We start from the raw sequence: 20,389 nt of genomic DNA, 5'->3' as shown, positions 1-20,389 counted from the left end.
AACCAATTTTAGAAACTGTGTAGGATTTATATTCTTTGTGCCTCATATGTTACATATTCTCTGTAGCATCGCTCTTCACTTGTTCTCTTTCTCATATTTATTCACACATTATTTTTAAAGCAATGGTTGTTTGGGTTGTTTAGTCTAGTTTTAGCCTTATGTATGTGTCAGTAGGACTCAAGTGCTCCTTCCAAACCAGAAATGTGTCCTTTTGGCATATATTAAAATGGATATCATGTAAAAATATAATTGATATTATGAAACTCACTTTTTTAACAAAAACTATGTGGAAACTCAAAAGTAGCACATACATTCTGATGTGTTTTTATCCACACAAATAGGTCTATATATAAAAAATGATGAGTTTTCTAGATTTAACACAGCAACCATTGAAAGTCCATGATCTTCTAATTTACTAATCTTTAATTGTTACCAGAAATCTTTTTAGTACTTCCTGTATCGTTATTTTGCTCCTTTTAATTTCTGTTCTTCATTTGATTGTAATTCTCGTAAGTGTCTCGTTTCACTTTTCTTACAATACTTTTGTACTGTGCTTCCAAGAATCAAATGAGTACCGTATCTGTGCAGTATGTAGTACTACACTATATAGTAGAACTGACCACACTTTCATATGATTTTTGTCCCCTTCAGCACTAAAATCGAGAAAGAGAAGAGGGAACTGGCGAAGCAGTATGGTATGGTGCGTACAGAGGTGAGCGGAGGAGAGATTGCTGAAGAGATGGAGAAAGAGCGCAGGATGTTCCAGCTACAGATGTGTGAAGTAAGATCCGCTCATGTTTGTGTAAGATGCTATAGAGGAACATGACAGATGTTGTTTTGATTAATGGTGTGATCAGCTCATCTGTATAGAAATATATGAATGGCGAAAACTTTTTCTATAAACCAGGGGTATTTAATCTTTTTGATGCCTAGCATTCCTGAATATGATGATCCCATTTATGGTGTGTAAAAAATATTTTATAAAGACATTGTGATATTATAAAGATATTGTTTCTTTCACAATTAAACAACAATAAACACTAAACGCTAGATTATGAATAAACATTTTTGAGTTACCAAATTGTTCTTAGAATAATTTTTTTAATCATAGTTTGAATATGAAGGACTAAACTAGGGGTGGGCGATATACTGGTAGACACAATTAACAGCTGTGCTACGTGGTCACGCAAATTTCGATTGCACCCTTTTTTAAGCATTTCAGTTCAAAAGCAAGTGATTTTTAAGCTGTTGAAAAGTGAAAGAGAACTCATTTTGCTGTTTCCGCGTGCTGGCGCATGCATGTGAAGACGGTGCTCATAGAGCGTGAGAGCATTGATTTGGTACTCAATTAATCAATACTAAAAAAAAGTTGTTCTGCTTTATATTTTTGTGGAAACCATGATGCTGTTGTTGTTTTTTTTGTAGGATTCTTTGATGAATAGAAAGTTAAAAATTTTAAATAAACTAAAAATGTATTTGAAACAGAATTTTTATAACAATGTAAAAAGCCTTAATAAAAAGTTAATGTATCCTTGCTGAATATAAGGAATAATTTGTTTAAATCTCATTTGTTGTTTTCCTCATAAACAGTACCTCATCAAAGTAAATGAAATTAAAACCAAGAAAGGAGTAGACCTGCTACAGAACCTCATCAAACACTACCACTCTCAATGCAAGTAAGTCTGTGAAAAAAAGGTTTTGGAATAATAATGTATTTCTATGGACTTATAACAATCCTTCAGACAAAATGTCCCCGTAAAGCAAGATATTCAGTCCCCAAAAATAGATCTGTCCAATGACATGAACCATATCATAGCAAAATGAATAAAGTCATCCATGTGAAGAGAAATCTGTGGGATGGGCAGCACACCTGTGCCGGCTTGGCACCATCAGTGTTAAATGTGTGTGTGGTGTGACTGATTGCCTTGCTTTATACCCGCATCCCTCCACACTCGAGTCTGTCACCCTGTTTTAAGTGTGACTGGAATTTGAGAGAGTGCGAAACCATTGAAAAAATTGTGAGAGAGGAATAGAGATTCCTTGACAATTGACACCATTTTGTTTATAGGATTTGTAATTAAAATTTCTCTGTCCTGTCAGTTTCTTTCAGGAGTGTCTGGCTGCAACGGAAAAACTCAAGCAGTACGTTGATGCCCTTAAGGGACAGCTGAGTGCTGTGAGTGATCCTGCCCATGTTTGATGCTTACTCAGATATGTTCTTAATGTATGGAACAGATGACATGTTGTGGCACAAATCCCACTTAAAATGATAATCAGCTGCAATCACACTTATGGAAGTCGAAGAAATAAGATTGAACTGCCCTATGGTGTGTTTTTACCCCCCCATTTTCATTCATGCTTATGTGTTACCAAAGACTTTATACAAAAAATACCCAAACCTCAAATAAGTGGTGACAGGTTTAACCAAAGTGCTGCATGAAAGGGAAAGAGAAAATACTACTGCTACTATTACTGCTAATAATAATGTTGTCAAATTACTTTTGTTCTGCTGCTTAATATTATTATTATTGAATATTGCTATTACTATTACTAATTTCGATTACAATAATAATAAAAATTATTATTATTATTATTACCCAGCTGGTTCCATCTCTTTATATCGTACAGTATGATGTGATTAAGTCTATAGTTTGAAATAAGGAAGAATTGTCCAAATATTTTCAAATATCTTTAGCTTTTAAATTGATCATAATTATACTAAACTGACATTTCAATTGTAAATGCAGAACGTTTATCATTTAGGGAGTAACGGCTTACTCAAGGAAAGGTCAGAATGCATAAAAAGGTGTTGAAATCCAAACTGGTTTTAAATAATTCAGACAGATAACCTGTATATCATCTGTCAAGCGATTTGATAGATTAGGCCCTGTATACTCAAAATCCATTCAGGCAAACAGGATCAGCCTTGTGTGTGTGTGTTTATGGGAGGCATGGTCATGTGGTGGAGCGGCTAATCGGTATTCAGAACGCATCTCACTTTGCAGCAGTGAAGCTCAGGATGAGCATGACGTTGGCCCCAATCACTCAGTCCATGCTATCATATAGATTCCCAGTGTATTAATATTTCTTCATATACCATCTCACAAGCAAGTCTTTATTTTTAAATTGAAAAGTACTGGGGATCCTTCGCATCCTTTGTTCATTCTCTGCCAAATATATCTCAATCTCATTGAGTAGATTGCTCATGCTGAGCAGCAAATGACTTTTGGGCAATTGTTCTGCATTTTTATGGCATCCCATCATCCCTCAAGCTAATGCAGTGCATTCTCAATGTTCCTTCATCTCCTTCTATGTGCTTTGTATAGTCAGCCCAGATCAATAGTTTGTTGTCTAAAAATAGTTAGGTCGATCATCTCAATATGTGTACACCTACACTGATGTAACCAAGGTGGCCAAGTGACTCAGTATTAGTGGGTTTTACTTGGAAATTTCAATCTGCTAAAAAAAAAAACTTCTTTATACATCCTAATGTAGATTAAGCTGGTCTATTTGGATTTTTAGTCTGGTTTAGCTGGTTAATCTGCTGATCTCATCTCAACCAGCTGACAAGCATCCAAAATTCCTCTTAAGTTTCGTTAACTAAAACTATTACAACATTTTTGTTAATTGAAATAAAAAATAAATAACAGATGAAAAACCTAAATTAAAACTAAACTAAAACTGACATAAAAAAATAAACCTAAATAAGAATATTTAAATAAATAAAACACATAACTAAAAATATCAAATAAACTAAAATTACAATGATAAATAGAAATATTAAAGTAAAAGATAATTGAAAATATAAATAAATACTTGAATCATTTATAAATAATACTAAATTAATGCTGCTAGAACCACATTTTCTTGATGGGAAAACGGTAGATTTTTTTAGTTAACTTCCCAGATTTTCACTCTAGACCACGAAGAACCACAACAGAGCGGCTTTTGTTTGCTTTGATCACGGCGCATCAAGGTTACCAGCCTCCGCCGCTCTACCTCACACTGACACAATCAGAGAAAAATCAACGCTGTAAGCAGTTGGTAACAGTACATTTATGGCTGATAAAGCAGACGCCTTCTTTCAGCTGCAGTGAAGTTGTGAGTGACAGACAACTTAATGAAAGGGCCATTGTCTAACCCTAAACCTAAGTAATCACGCTTAGAAAAACACAGCTGAAGGAATGTACAAGGAGGAGAGGATGTGTAGGATGTGTTTGGAGGAATTTAAGTGTGTGTGTGTTTATATAGATCAAACATAAGCAGGATGATGAGAAGAGACAGCTCTGTTCTCTCAGAGATCAGCTCAGACCAGCTCTGCAGCCCGAATTCAAAGAGGTAAAGAATGACACTCTATTTGTACCTCATTCCCGTTCCACTGGCACACACATTTTTCCTGCTTTGGAATTTGCACAAATTTCTCATGCATGCTTTCACCTATTACACTCCCAGCTGTTCAGTTTACAAATTCTAAACAGGTTTTTCTAACACTTCCTTTGTATATGATCTTACATTGCATGGTTTACTGTAATTGAAGGCTTATATGTATAATGGAGACAGGACCAAGTTGTCACAAGGACTATTTCCCAGTGTCTAGTACAATAAACTGCAGCTCTGTGTTCAGTTGTGTCTTGTATAGGACTGCGGTATGTTTAACCCACTGCTATGCTCTTATGTTTTTCCTGTCTCGGAGTTCACACACCACTATTGATTCATTCCAGGAAAATCAATAACATTTTATGTTGCAGCGCATGGTGGTATATATTATTTGTCAGGGTAATAAATAGACAGGGTTTTAAGGAGTAATTTGTTAGTCCTGTTCAAGTATTTAATGGTATTATGGTGGAGGGGGATCAATGTATATTTGTTATTGTAAATCATCTTCTACAATAATTAAAAAAAAGAAGAGCAGCTATTAATATAATTGTTTTTCTAAATGCTTCACTGACAAAATAGCAGTCCAGGAGAGTAAGTCAAGACTACTTTTTTTTAAATTAACGTGATGTTATCAAACTGCTGTAATTAACCATAAACACTTGCATGTGAACTGTCACCTCATGTTTCCCACTGTAGTTGAAAAAAATTTAGCATGTGACATTATCACTAAGAATGTACCTTTTGCTTTCAGACTCTACTGCTAAATTTATATCCAATTATCATGTTTTTGTTTTCTGAAAGCTATTGATATTTGGAATATTTCAGGTTAAACATGTTAAGCTGTCAACAGCATGTCGACTGTTACTACTATCTTTGTACATTTGCCCCGTAGATGTCCATTGTAACTATTATAAATATATATAAATATCTTTTTTTTTTTAATTCCAATTTTTTTTCTTGTTTTTTTTTTTTTTATTTAAGTTTAAAAGTTAAATTTCAAGTATGATTTGGAATTATGTCCTGTTAATATTATTTAACCCAAAATATTCCTCTTTTTTATTTAATTTAAACTCATTGCATGAGTGACGTTCATCTTTTTTGCTTTTTCTGCATGTATCGACTCTTCATCAAAAGTGTGAAGTGTTAATTCCTTTTAGTGTTAGCACCTCTCTGCATGAATGATGTGACATTCTCCTCAGCTTGAGTAGTTTAGATTTTAAGTTCAGCTAGATCAGCTAAAAATTAAACTTAAGTCATCATTTAATCCCCTGTATGACATTCCTTTTTCCATGAAATACAAAAGAATATATTTCACACAATGCTCTTTTCCTTAGAATAAAAGTGAACTGTGACCTATCATATCTAGTTACACGGACTGATTTTATGGTACCTTAATGTTGCTTCTTTGTCATTTTTGGAGCTGAAACCCCCTGGTATCCATCAATGTGCACTCTATTAAAACGAGGAAGTGGGAACCTTTGTGTTCCCATGAACAAAAAATAAATAAAATGATACACTACCTATCCATTTAAGCTGTTTTGTGCAATATCCCATGTATAGAGGCAATGAAAATCAACAAAGCTTTTTGGGCACCACATATAAACCATAACATTCCCGTTTATGTTTCTGTTGTGCAGGATTCCCTAAGCAGACAGACTGTGTACAGCATGCATCAGCTTCAAGGCAACAAGCAATATGGCACAGAGAAATCAGGCTACCTATATAAGAGGAGTGATGGGTAAATGAATGAATGTTGTAGCAAATGTTTGTGACGGTATCAGAGTTCTGTTCCCGGATCCTGCATTCTTCAAACATGAAGTATAATCCACTCATTCATTAAGATTTCCCTGATAAATCCTTTCCGAAGTGCTCTGGTAGCCCTTCGTTTCAAATTATTCATGTGCTGTAGGACACGCTGTGCTGGGAGTTACACACGTATCTGTCTCTGTATTCTCTATAAAGCTTTGTGGGTTGATTGAGGAGAATGTGATGTGGATGCTGTGCTGTAATCTCATTTCTCTGATAGGTTGAGGAAGATGTGGCAGAAGAGGAAATGTACCGTGCAGAACTGCTATCTTACCATCGCTCATGGAACTGTGAGTACTCACATCGCTCTCGGTAAATCCAGCAGTAAGCATTTGTTTCTTCTGCTGGTTTCTGTGATAAAATGTAATTGCATCCTGGATATGTGTTCAGTTCTACAGCGCAGGCTATATTGCCACGGTAAAACATGGTATAACATTAGTAAAGCACTTCAGGTTTTTAGTTTACCAAATGAAAATAACAGATTTTCTCAGAAATGTCTGTAAGGTCTATGCAGACTAATTAGGAAATTTTTGTTGTCAAAAAATATGCATATGATATCAAACAATGCACCTTAAAATGGCATTTCACACATAGTATTTTAGTATTGTAATGTATGGATCTGCCATTTTTTATTTTGTAAATTTATTTTGATACTGAATAAGACACACTGGACTCTATGAATAGTTTGCTCAGTTTTGTGATTTTTTAAATTTTTTATATGTACACTACAGTTCTAAAATTTGGTGTTATAAGATTTATAATGTTTATAAAGTCTCAAGTCTCTTTTGCTCACTAAGGCTACATTTATTTGATCAAAATACAATAAAAATAGTAACGTAAATATAATTTAATTCTGTGATGGCAAAGCGAAATTTCAGTCTTTCAGTCACATTATCTTTTTATGTTTCTTTATTATTAATTTAACGTTTTATTTACTTATTTTTAATTTATTTACAGTATGTAAATATTCATATTTAACTATTTATATTTATCTCATTATTTTACATGTTATGCTTCTATGTTATGTTATGTTTTAGTTATGTGCATTTTCAACGGCTGAAACCTGTGCTGATACACAATACAAATGAGATGTAAATGAATGATTAGTTATGATATGTTAGTGATGATGTGCTATTCTTTTGTTGCAGCCTAATAAATCACCAGCTAAACTGAATCTCCTCACCTGCCAAATCAAACCAAGTCTGGAAGACAAGAAATGCTTTGACCTCATCTCACGTGAGTTAACCATGCATTCTCTCAGCATTCCTCAACCAAGAGATCAGTCCCATGTGATATAATAGAAAATAAACCCCGTCAAAGGTAGATTTCAGGATCTTCATGTCAAGCTGAAGCGTACCAGCCTCAGGCTCTTTTTGGTGAAGAGAACTGCTTAATTGTATCTGCATGCATCCATGCATTATTCTGGCCTCAGGTCTCTAGTGTCATTATTATGTTATGTAACAATCATGACATATTTTGCGATACAATACTGGAGTCCTTGAACTAAAGGCAGGCTTTTCTGAAAACAGTGCACTTAAAAATTAAATTTTTAAATTATTTACTCTTGAGTACAAATTTTTTGTTCTTTCCTGCCACTTGTATTTTAACAAAAGACCTCAAAGCTGTTTTATCTCTCCTGATTGTTTGCTGATTACACGTTAACTGGTGCCAGCTGAGGATGAATTGTGAATTTGCAAGGAATAATTAGTTTTTTCTTTTTTTTTTTAGATAATCGCACTTACCATTTTCTGGCTGATGATGAATCTGATTGTGTGGCGTAAGTATTTCTATTGTTTATTCACAGCAACAAATGTTACTCAAATGGCCCTATTTGGTGTGTTGATATTTCAACCTTAGAGAACCAACTCAAGCATTTATGTACTTGGATTTTAACAATTGTGCATAAATCCAAGCAATAAAAAGCAACACAAACTTTTTTTTCATACATTTATCTAGAACTGTGCACAAAAAGTGTCTTGAATTAGAGATATTTCAAATGCATTACTGTATTTCCTGTTGAAATAGGAAGTCTGAGTAGGAAATTTTGGTTACACTTTATTTTAAGCTGTCCTTGTCACAGTGTAATTATACATTTAAGTACTGAGTAATATTCATTAATTACATGTATTTACTATATGGTTAGGGTTTGGCTTAGGGATACTTCTATGCAATTATGCATAATTTATTATAATAGTAAGTACTGTACATATAGTGTGTAACAAAGACACCTTAAAATAAAGTGTTACCGAAATGTCAAAGATCTTGTCACGGTGCACACAACGGGGAAGAACGAGGAACACTGAGACGAGGATAAACTCAAAATAACAGTCTTTAATAAATCCAAACAAGGCAAGGCAGGGCTGACACACAGAAACGCCGGGGAGTAACGAGTAGACCAGACCAAAACTAACTGAACAGACAGGACTATAAATACACAGGATAATCATAGATAATTAGACAAACACAGCTGGACAAGAATTAACTAATAATCACTAGACGAGGACACAAGAGGGAGGCACACAAGACTGACACGTTGCTTTTTATTTGAATTTTCAATAAGGTTTAGTTTACATCCCAGTTGTGAACAATGATTTGATACTTTCTAGTTGTATGCAAGGGATGGGGCATTCTGATTCTCAAAAGCGTCTGATTGGACATAAACCTATTTTTGTCAGTTTTCCCATAAGAGATAAACACTACATTTCATTACAAGTCTGGGTTTATAGGCATTAATGCTTTTATTAAACAAGGATGCATTAGATTGATCAAAAGTGACAGAAAGACTTTTACATTGTTAAAAAAAAAAAATCTATTTCAAATAACTCCAAATAAATGTTTTATTTACATAATAATACATTTATTATAAGAATATTATAGAAGAAATAATTATTATAGAAGCAATAAATACAACTATTATATAAGAAATATTTCATCAATAAATTACTTTTAAACATTTATTAAACAGAAAACAAAATCACAGTATTACAGTATCACAGTAGTTTTGGTCAAATAAACACAGCCTTGGTGAGCACAAGAGACTTCTTTTAAAAACCATATAAAATTATACCAACCCCAAACTTTTGAACGCTTGTGTATATAAAAGTGAGTTGTATCACCGCTTAATAAATACGCTTGCAAAAAGATGATCTCAAAGCTAACAGCCACTCTGAGGCTCTTTAAAGAGAAATGCTTTTACTCTGCCTGAGTCTCAGTCTGCCCATGTGACAGTCAGATGAGAATGTGTGGACGGCGTCAGATAGGAAAGAGCTTGTATAATTTTCAGCACGCACACACCTCTCCCAAGTTGACCTTTCTATCTTGACAACGTAACAGAGCCTCCTTTCTTGGAGAGAAAGAAAAATATGTAACATTTCTTCCTCTGATGTGGCTGTCTGTACAATGACTGAAGTGCTTCCCATGTCAGATCACAGCCCAGGCTTCCATCTTCAGCTAAATGTCAGAGTTGAAGAGGAGCGAGTGAAGAGATTATTGATAGTCACATTATACCACACCTTTTTACAAATGAATCCAAGAGAGTTGTTGCATAAAGACTTGCACTGTTTACAAAAATTCCCTGAGCTGTGACCGAGGGCATCTTCTCATTAACTGCAGATGAACTCTGATGTAACCTCTTAGAGAAGGATCATTATTAGTCACAAATGACTTTTTCATGCATGGTGCCACCTGGGAATGCTGATGTTATTTCGATATGAAGTTTCTTGTCGCCCTCTAATGGTTATATTTATTTTTGCACCTTACTAAAAATATCAGGTGGATATCAGTGCTTACAAACAGTAAGCAGGAAGCTCTAAACGTGGCTCTGGATGAGAGGAAGCCAAGTGGGGAAAACAGCGTTGAGGATCTGACACGAGCCATCACTGAGGATATTCGCCGCATGCCTGGAAACAACATTTGCTGCGACTGTGGGGCCCCAGGTGTTTACAGTAACACAAATGTTTTTGGACATGCACTTTAAGTATTAAGGAGTTCTTTGAAGTATTATGCTACCTGCTGAAGCTGGTTGCCTTAAAATTTTAAGTTGGCTCAACTTTTTTTTTTCGTTTTTTTTTTTACAGTGTAGGTAGAATATAAATGTTCAGAATAGCTGCATTTTTCAATTATCAGTGCTTAAAATTTTACATTTTAGTTCCCCGAGTCTTAATTTTTTTGTTACACTCTTGTTTAGTACAGTGGTTATAACATTGGGAGTCATTAATAGGTTTGGTATGTTGTTCCAGAAGACTGTAAAAAAAGTCAAGGGGAATGAACAATTCTCACAGCCAGTGTTTATATGACAGAGTTCTTCATATTTATTTTAACAGCGCAGTTGGAATAAAACACGTTTAGAAATGGAAACTAAGCAGTAGGGCTGCACAATTAATCAAATTTATTCTGTGTGCTTAAGAGGTGTTTGCAGCGCGGGGTTTAACAAACTCAAACACACTGGATAAAAGACATTTTGTCTAACTGAAAGTAGGATATTCATATTGAGTATTATTATATTATTAATATACTAAATATTTTAAAGGAGTAGCCTAATGGAATATAATTACATTATTTTGTTAATTATTCTATCATTTTAGGCTACTGTTTTTCAATGCAAACACCATAGAAACCATATAGTTAGGCTACTTTTTTACCATAAAAGATTAGGCTGTTACAGTTTTCACAATGGTACTGTCAAATGTACATCTGCATCCCAACTCAAGCTCCTACTACTCTGAGCTCAAGCTCCTGTTCTAATGTGCATTTCTAAGAGACAAAACTTGTAATATTACATGTTCAGTGCTACCAAATGAGGTGCTGGTGCCGCTGCTCTCCAATGTTAGTCTGGAGCCCTGATAATATAAATTGTACTGTAAAATGTTACTGTAATTTGAAATTTCGTCTGTTTAACTGTAAATGAAATTATAAAAATATATATTTTATAAATTATAAAAATATAACATTATTATAATATGCATAATTTTACCTTTTTTTGTTTAAAGAAGAAACCAAACCAATGTATAGTTCACATTTGAGGCTCAATGCTATAGAAAGGCAATAAAAGTTCAGGAAGAGTGTTTTCAGCCTTTTTTAAATATATATTTTATATAAAAATATGGCACACTGCTTCAAACAATGGGATAAATCTGTTCAAAATAATCATTATTAATAATCGCAATTACAATCTCAAGGGAATAATCGACAATTATGATTTTTGTCATAATCGTGCAAGTTTGTCTAAGCAGTTTAAACTAACAGCTGCTTTGGAAATGGGCCCCATCTAGCACCTTGAGCTGGTCCTCTGTTCATGCTGTTTTTTTCCAATGCCTGTGCATAAATCATGTTTCATTAAATTAGTTTTTAGATTTTAGGTTAGATTTAGTTAACAATAACATCTAACCTTACAGTAACTTTGTATGAGGCTCCCTATTGGTTACTAGTTGTAAAATATTGAACTTCTTTTTAAAATATACTTTATTTGTACTGACTAAACAAGTTATACTTCAATGCTAAGAAGAACATGAGGGATGTAAAATGGGTATTCTTGTCAATCAGGTTGTATTTATTGTTCATTTACCCCAGACTGTCAAGCAGCTGATAATGTGTTTTCCTTATATTCTTTCCTTTCAGATCCGACTTGGATCTCTATAAACCTGGGAATCCTGACGTGTATTGAGTGCTCAGGGATCCATCGGGAAATGGGTGTACACTATTCACGTATTCAGTCGCTTTCTCTAGACAAACTGGGCACTTCAGAATTGCTGGTGAGGATCTACAGTGCTCAACAGATGAGGAAAATTAATTCATGCACTGTTTACTGTGGCAGGTTGACATCTTTTATGCATTCATGTATAGAGACAGAGTTTTTCACAGTATAACAATATCAGCAATTTGTTATGATCTTTACCACTACCCACAGATTTATGGTCCTTTCTCTCTCTTTTACTCCTTAGTTGGCAAGAAACGTGGGGAATTCAGTTTTTAATGAAATTGTGGAAGCCAATCTTCCCAGTCCCTCTGTGAAGCCGTCAGCAGAGAGTGACATGTGAGTGATGAGCAGCCCTGTAATAGCTCTTCAAATGGCAACCAAATGGTTTCAGCACTTGGAGTCTCTGTGTCCCTATAGCACCCGGAGTCTTTAGCATTTCCCATAGCATTCGTACCACTCAATTCCCTTTCAATCATGATTTTTCCTCTTATCGACTGGGCCGGCCGTAACCTGCATGTACACAATTAAGCTGTCTGCAGATGGTGCAAAGCTTTTAAATTTGTTTTAAATTGATAATTCATGAAAGTAATTTAAAAGCTGATTAACAACCAAATTACTTTAACCTTCAAACTGAACAGTTTGATTTACCCCGCTGTCGCGAACAATGGAAGGATGTATGGTTGTTTACACTACTCTCACTAGCTGCCCTAAATGAATAGTGATGTTATTATATTCTTACACAGAGTCCTGAAATAACATTCATATTCATAACATAACTTCTTTAGGGGTGATATAAGAGGAAATGTTTAGTTCACACCATTGTATGTTTATTCCGGATTCTCATTCTACCATCACCACCCAACCTGACCCCGTGTTGGAGAACTACAGTCATTTACACAGTATGGAAAATATTGTTTTAGTGAGACTAAACATGGAAATTAAGATATTAACACTGTATTTTCAGCATCCATTACTCCAGTATTCGGTGTCACTTCAGAAATCATTTTAATATGCTGATTCGTAGTTCAAGAAACATTTCTTATAGTTATCAATGCTGAAAAGTCAAAAGTGCGGCATTTATTTGAAATAGATATCTTTTGTAGCATTATAAATGTCTGTACTGTAACTTCTAAACAAATGTGTGCATCCTTGTGGAATTCAAGTATTACTTTCTTTCAAGAAAAAAATCTTATTGGCCCCAAACCTTTAAATAGTAGTTGTAATACTAAAAGGTACAGCAGCAAAAATAGCCTGTGCAGCTTTAAGGGTCAAAGAGAGGGTGCAAACATGTCATGTAAAACTTAATAACAGCTGTATTTTGTTCAAGAATCCTTGGATTTTTGATTAACATAACTGAGCTGACTTCAGGTGGGCTCTTAAAGCATGGCTCCTTTAAGAGCTCTCACAGCTGTTATCTGCTGGTCTTAGTTATGTTGTCTCTTACCATCTGTGGCTTCTAATGCGCTAGTAGACATGGCAGAGATAATAAGTTTTACAATTTCACTGGATGAAAAACAAAAACGCATTTTTTTGGTATTGGACATCTGTTAATTCCCCCTGCCATTTTTGATAACCAATAAAAGGCAGCATATTAAAATAGTTGGTGTTATTTTCAGGGCCATACGTAAGGACTTCATACTCTCAAAGTATATAGAGTGGCAGTTTGCACAGCGTAGCAGCGGCTCACCGGAAACAAAACGCAAATATCTGCAGGACGCTGTGCACAGTCGGGATGTCTTCAGCCTCTTACAGCTTTACGCTGAGAGAATGGACTTCAGCCTGCCACTGCCATGTCCCCTACAGGTCAGCAGATATACATTTCCTGCTTCAAATGATAGTCCACCTAAAAATCAATTGTACCCAACATCGTTCCAAACCTGTAGGACTTACTTTCTTCTGCGTAACTAAAAAAAAAAAGATATTTTGAAGAATGTTGGTAACCAAACAGTTGTTTCCATTGACCTCCACTGTATATTTATCCATACAATGGAAGTCAATGGCCACCCAAACTCTTTAATTTCTAACATTCTTCAAAGTATCTTCAAAATGCGTTACCCAGAAGAAATAAAAATCATACATGGTTGGAAGAAATGAGGGTGAGTAAATGAAATACTATCCCTTACATGGGGACAGTACATGAATATATTACCTACTTGTAGATCATGGCTCCTTCCTTTTTATTGCTTTTTTTTTTGCATATAATTGCATATTATGTTTTGACAGGAAAAGGGGGAAACTGCAATACACCTAGTCGTCCTATTGTCTGACAGGACTTCACTTCATGTGGCTGACTTCTTGTTCCACAACTGGTCAGTTAGAAAAAATGGCATTGTTATTCTGAAAGCGGCCTTAAGCAGATTCACATATGGATTATCTTCATCATAACTGCCTTTTCTTCTGGTTTCCTGTTTCAGTAATAATCTGGATGCTCAGACTGTGAAGGGGAATACTGCTTTGCATTACTGTTGTCAGCACAATAAAACCGAGTGCCTTAAACTTCTGCTCAGAGCCAAGGCCAACTCTCATATCAGTGAGTTAAAAAGACGTTTTTGCTTTGAGTTGTTTCATGCATAATAATGTGTTTGTTTATTTGTCCAGTTTTCAATTTTAAGTTATCTCTATCTATGTTGTAATAGGAGAACGTTTTTAACATCAAAAATATCACACATTTGAGCTTTAACATTAATTGATACTATATAGGGTTTTGCCAGCATCGTATTGGTCATTGTTAAAGTAAGGAGGATCGCCATGTTCTTCTGATGCTTGGTTTGGCTGTTGGCTCATTTGTCAGGAGTTGATTACAGAGCAGGATGGTCATTGTGCTGATGATAATTGCTGTTCTGTGATAGAGAATGATAACGCAGAGACAGGGCTGGACATGGCTCGCAGACTGAAGCACACACTGTGTGAGGAGCTGGTGAGTCAAAGAGCTTTTCAGCAGTAACTTGTTAAAGCAAGTCTTTATGGGTGTGACCTGTATATTTCACTTTTATTGAACCAAATGTTCAAAAGTGCTGTAAAATTCAGCTACATCGAGGCCATGGTATTTTCTATAAGCGGGGTTCCCACACCTTTTGGCCGATGCATTTCAATAGCTTTTGTTTAACTTGTGATTAATGGATAAAGATTTCTTTTAAAGTCATTCACAAGGTGATAGCATGACTGTAAAGGGTATATTTTCTCTATAAATGTTAGTCATTTTATGGGGATTTTAATAGTTTTGTGACATTTTCATGCCTGGAAATCACAATGTAATGTAATATATTTTATAATATAACTAGCTATAATTACTTTAGCTAGAAAAATGTATTTCTAAACCATACACTACTAATCAAAACTTGTCTATTAGATTTTTATTCATCAAGGTTCAGAATTCATTAGGTCAAAAATACAGTAAAAACAATAATATTGTGAAATATAATTATGATTTAAAAAAACAACAACTGCTTTCAATCTTCATACAGTCATGGCCAAAAAATATCGGCACCCTTGGTAAATATGAATAAAGAAGGCTGTGAAAATTAATCTGCATTGTTAATCCTTTTGATGTTTTATTTAAAAAATTCACAAAAATCTAACTTTTCATTGGATAATAAGAATACACTGTATGGGTCAAAATTATCATTATTATTTTTCTTTTATGCCAAAAATCATTAGGATATTAAGTAAAGATTATATATTCCATGAAGATATTTTGTAAATTTCCTACCGTAAATATATCAAAATTTTTGATTAGTAATATGCATGGCTAATAACTTCATTTGGACATCTTTAAAGGTGATTTTCTCAATATTTAGATTTATTTGCACCCTCAGATTCCAGATTTTCAAGTTGTATCTCAGCCAAATATTGTCCTATCCTAACAAACCATACATCAATGGAAAGCTTATTTATTCAGCTTTCAGATGATGTATAAATCTTAATTTAAAAAACAATTATCCTTATGACTGGTTTTGTGGTCCAGGGTCACACATAATGAATAAAAATGAAGTATAAAGAATAAAAAAAAACATTATATGAAGAATAAAAATCTCTGACCCCAGTAGTGTAGTGTGTGTACATAATTAAATAATAATAATAATAATTTTTGTAGATATATTCTAAAATATTTAATAGGCTTATTTGAGCGTTCATTGAGTATTGTATTTAAATCTCAACTTTTTTATTTGGCCTACAGACATAGATTGCACTAATAAGACTAATTGTTTAAACTTAAGTATTCCAATAAGAGTGTTACTGCAGACAAATGAAAAATACCCCAGCAATCTCTACAAATTGATTTAAAAAATATATTATCCAATAATTACAAACACCTAAAAGTCATGGAAAGAACTTGGTCAAAAATTCACTGATCCACATTAATGGTCAAATTAATGATGTGTCGTGTTCAGATCCACCAATCACAGAACAACCAGTTCAACATGCACGTGCACGTGGAGTATGAGTGGAGACTCCGGCAAGATGACCTTTATGAGAGTGACGATGACCTAGATGACAAGGTAACAACATAAGAAGACTATTTATTTGTGTATCCTCCAATTTATTGTCCAATGTGTAACAGTGATGGTCCAATTTTGTAGATGGGCCCAGTGAAGAAGGAGCGTTTAGGACGGCCGTTCAGCTTGTATCACAGTAGCTCTACCTCTCACGGTGGAGGAGGAAGTAGCGGAGGGGGGTTGTTCAACGTGGGCCGGAGGCTGGCAATGGCCCGGGGAGAAAACCGGAGAGAGGTGTACGCCAGTCCCAACTCTCAGACACGCAGCCTCGACAGTCCACCTCCGCCACCCCCTTCATCGCCCGCACCGCCACTACCACCTCGAGTCAGAGGTGGGAAACTTCTCTACTTTTCTCTGCTCTTCTCTTCTACAGTCTTGTTTACTCTCCTCATGTCCTTTCCAGCTCCAAACATCCCCCCTCCTCCCCCTCCTATGAGCTCACCTGATGGCTGGATGTCTCATGAAGTGAGCAGCAGTAAGAAACGAACCCCTCCTCCCCCTCTTATCATCAGACACAAGCGCACCTATTCTGAGCCCGCCCCTCAGATGCTCCCCAGCCCCCACTCTACACGGCAGGGACCAACAGGTACGTGACAAACCTGGAATGACGCATGTCAGATGGTTCCCATTCACTGGTCAATAGGTGTGAAAACCCTGAATGCATAATTTATTGTCATGTTTACAAGCTATCTATATATATGCTTTTTTACTTTCTTGTGTACAGATTATGGAGTACCTGCAGGTCCGAGAAGCTTCGGTGGTCCAGACTCACCCTTCCAGAAGTGTGTGTAAGTGCTTTTTTGAGCCACAAATGATGACTTCTCAGTGTTTTAAAATAAAAGCATTAGCAGGCAAATATAATAATTTAGCCAAGGTACTTCAGAAACTGCCAATTGTGAGCAAAAATTGCCTTTGGCAAGTAAAGGAACAGAATTACTTATTTGGCTATGAATTTGGAGAATGCAAATATTAAACATAAATCAATATTAATGTTAAAATATATATACTACCGTTCAAAAGTTTGGGATATGTAGGATTTTTAAAAAATGTTATAAAAGAAATCTCTCATTTAATTTAATTACAAATACAGTAAAAGAGTAATGTTGTGATATATTATTACAACTTGCAACTTTGTTTTCTAATTTAATATATTTCAAAATGTAATTTATTCCTGTGAAGGCAAAGTTGAATATTCAGCATCATTACTCCAGTCTTCAGTGTCACATGATCATTCAGAAATCATTCTAATATGCAGATTTGCTGCTTAAGAATCGTATTATTATTAACGTTGAAAACAATTGTGCCGCTTAACATTTTGTAGAAATTTTAACTTTTTTCAGGATTCTTTGATGAACAGAAAGTTTAAAATAATTATTTTTTGTAACAGTCTATATATATTTACACACACACACACACACACACACACACACACACACACACACACTCTCACACACACACACACACACACACACACACACACACACACCAACCATCTACTAAAGAAATTACTGTGCTACTTTTACAGTAAACTGCATTGTTTATATACACTCACTGGCCACTTTATTAGGTACATCTTGCTAGTACCGGGTTGGACCCCCTTTTGTGGCGTTTAAACGATGCTCAATTGGTACTAAGGGGCCGAAAGTGTGCCAAGAAAACATCCCCCACACCATTACACCACCACCACCAGCCTGAACCGTTGAGACAAGGCAGGATGGATCCATGCTTTCATGTTCTTTACACCAAATTCTGACCCTACCATCTGACTCTACCACGGGGAAGTCGTGGCCTAATGGTTAGAGAGTTGGACTCGTAATCCAAAGGTTGCGGGTTCGAGTCTCGGGCCGGCAGGGATTGTAGGTGGGGGGAGTGAAATGTCCAGCGCTCTCTCCACCCTCAATACCACGACTGAGGTGCACCGAACCCCCAACTGCTCCCCGGACGCCGCAGCATAAATGGCTGCCCACTGCTCCGGGTGTGTGTTCACGGTGTGTGTGTGTGTGTTCACTGCTGTGTGTGTGCACGTTGGATGGGTTAAATGCAGAGCACGAATTCCGAGTATGGGTCACCATACTTGGCAGTATGTCACTTCACTCTCACTCTCTTCACTGAATGTCGCAACAGAAATCGAGACTCATCAGACCAGGCAACGTTTTTCCAATCTTCTATTGTCCAATTTTGGTGAGCCTGTGTGAATCGTAGCCTCCGTTTCCTGTTCTAAGCTGACTGGAGCGGCACCCGGTGTGGTCTTCTGCTGCTGTAGCCCATCTGCTTCAGGGTTCGACGTGTTGTGCGTTCAGAGATGGTATTCTGCATACCTTGGTTGTAACGAGTGGTTATTTGAGTTACTGTTGCTTTTCTATCATCTCTAACCAGTCTGCCCATTCTCCTCTGACATCAACAAGGCATTTTCGTCCGCTCAACTGCCGCTCACTGGATATTTATCTTTTTCAGACCATTCTCTGTAAACCCTAGAGATGGTTGTGTGTGAAAATCCCAGTAGATCAGCGGTTTTTGAAATACTCAGACCAGCCCGTCTGGTGCCAACAACCATTCCACGTTCAAAGTCACTTAAATCCCCTTTCTTCCCCATTCTGATGCTCGGTTTGAACTTCAGCAAGTCGTCTTCACCACATATAGATGCCTAAATGCATTGAGTTGCTGACATGTGATCGGCTTATTAGCAATTTGTGTTACCAAGCAATTGAACAGGTGTACCTAATAAAGTGGCCGGTGAGTGTATAATACAGTACAATGCAATACGATATATTGTGTCGTATTCTGACACATACAGACTTTCTATTTCAGCTCAGGTTCTCCCAAATACACCACGTCCACTCTCAACTCCCTATCTGAGCTACCAGAACGAGGTAATTCTTTAACTGTCCAGTTATCTTTCCACTATTTTGTTTCCAGTTAAATTGTTTTGCTTATCACGGCTCATGGTTTTTGTTACGATGTGTTGTGGCTGTAATCTCTCTCAGCAGGCTTTCGAGCAGATGGGGAGAGCAGCTCGTCTCACTTTCTGTACCAAACTCCACAGCCAATCAGCAGCGGCGGACGGCATGCCCTGGCCCTGTCCCTGTCCCTGTCCCCCACCTCCCCACGCTCCTTCAGCCTGGAGACTAACGGCAGCTCCTCTTCCTCCTGCCACACTGCTCCTCACCCACTGCCCAGAAAAACTCTGGTGAGAACGGAAACCATGACCGATGCATGAACTAGAGAGATGAATATCATACAATACCATTACATCATCATTACAATATTTCATTACAATGAATATCATTGAATATCGTTGAATATCATTACAATATTTTGTTTTCTAAGCACCCGTTACTCAAGTCTTTAGTGTCACATGTTCCACACTCATTGTGTGTTTTGCTTCTAACTTCACCTTTCCCAGCTGTTTTACATCAGTAAATTTACCAGCACCAAACCAGCTTAAACCAGTCTGTATCCACATGGGAATTAATGCTGGTCTGAGCTGGAGGGATGTTTTTTTATTTAGTTGGTCTTTAGCTGTTGGAATGACATCGAGTGATCCAGGCGTTCCTTGACGTGTTCCTCATACTTGTGGTTTCCCATAACAAATTATTTAAAAATGTAAATTACTTAGAAGCCACATAATACAGTTTTTGCAACTTCTTGTTTTTGTTTTTGTGTTTAGATGAAGTCGAAGCTGAAGCGTGTTAAAGCCATGTATGACTGTGTGGCGGATCATCACGATGAGCTCACCTTCAATGAGGGTGAGGTTCTGGTGGTGCTCGGAGAGGAGGATGCTGATTGGTGGGTGAGTATAAGAATGAAAGAACAGTTCATCTGAGATACATTTTAAAGAGAGATTGAAACTAGAAAATTCATGTCCTGGGAGGATGGTCTGTTGTACAATTTAGTAGCCTTTATATGAAAAAATTTGCAGAAGGATAAGATTGACCAATTAGTTTCAAGCATTCCAGAGAGCCATGTAAAAGTAGAATTGTTACGTCATGACATTAGTTTTAAGGCCAAGCTGGAC

At 36.2% G+C, this 20,389-nt stretch overlaps 1 protein-coding gene across 2 annotated transcripts in view; it reads left to right on the top strand.

Annotated features, from left to right (window-relative positions):
* LOC306855056 (arf-GAP with SH3 domain, ANK repeat and PH domain-containing protein 1-like) overlaps positions 1–20,389 on the top strand; it is a 36,539-nt gene that overhangs the window by 13,387 nt on the left and 2,763 nt on the right. The window contains exons 6-27 of one of the 2 annotated variants that reach the window (XM_079393474.1): positions 652–781; positions 1,591–1,676; positions 2,101–2,176; positions 4,252–4,338; positions 6,015–6,115; positions 6,404–6,473; positions 7,332–7,419; positions 7,912–7,960; positions 9,955–10,118; positions 11,800–11,933; positions 12,123–12,214; positions 13,495–13,681; positions 14,102–14,187; positions 14,293–14,408; positions 14,728–14,795; positions 16,270–16,377; positions 16,459–16,705; positions 16,778–16,960; positions 17,099–17,162; positions 19,183–19,244; positions 19,359–19,561; positions 20,042–20,164. In XM_079393474.1, the coding sequence (XP_079249600.1) occupies positions 652–781; positions 1,591–1,676; positions 2,101–2,176; positions 4,252–4,338; positions 6,015–6,115; positions 6,404–6,473; positions 7,332–7,419; positions 7,912–7,960; positions 9,955–10,118; positions 11,800–11,933; positions 12,123–12,214; positions 13,495–13,681; positions 14,102–14,187; positions 14,293–14,408; positions 14,728–14,795; positions 16,270–16,377; positions 16,459–16,705; positions 16,778–16,960; positions 17,099–17,162; positions 19,183–19,244; positions 19,359–19,561; positions 20,042–20,164 (2,524 nt within the window). The remainder of the gene's footprint in view (positions 1–651; positions 782–1,590; positions 1,677–2,100; positions 2,177–4,251; positions 4,339–6,014; positions 6,116–6,403; positions 6,474–7,331; positions 7,420–7,911; positions 7,961–9,954; positions 10,119–11,799; positions 11,934–12,122; positions 12,215–13,494; positions 13,682–14,101; positions 14,188–14,292; positions 14,409–14,727; positions 14,796–16,269; positions 16,378–16,458; positions 16,706–16,777; positions 16,961–17,098; positions 17,163–19,182; positions 19,245–19,358; positions 19,562–20,041; positions 20,165–20,389) is intronic. The other variant, XM_079393475.1, reaches the window with a different exon arrangement.

Source organism: Barbus barbus, assembly GCF_936440315.1.
Source record: "Barbus barbus genome assembly, chromosome: 35".
Taxonomy (NCBI): Eukaryota; Metazoa; Chordata; class Actinopteri; order Cypriniformes; family Cyprinidae; genus Barbus; species Barbus barbus.
Note: the sequence above shows the minus strand (reverse complement) of the source record. Positions and strands in the feature narration are given on the sequence as shown.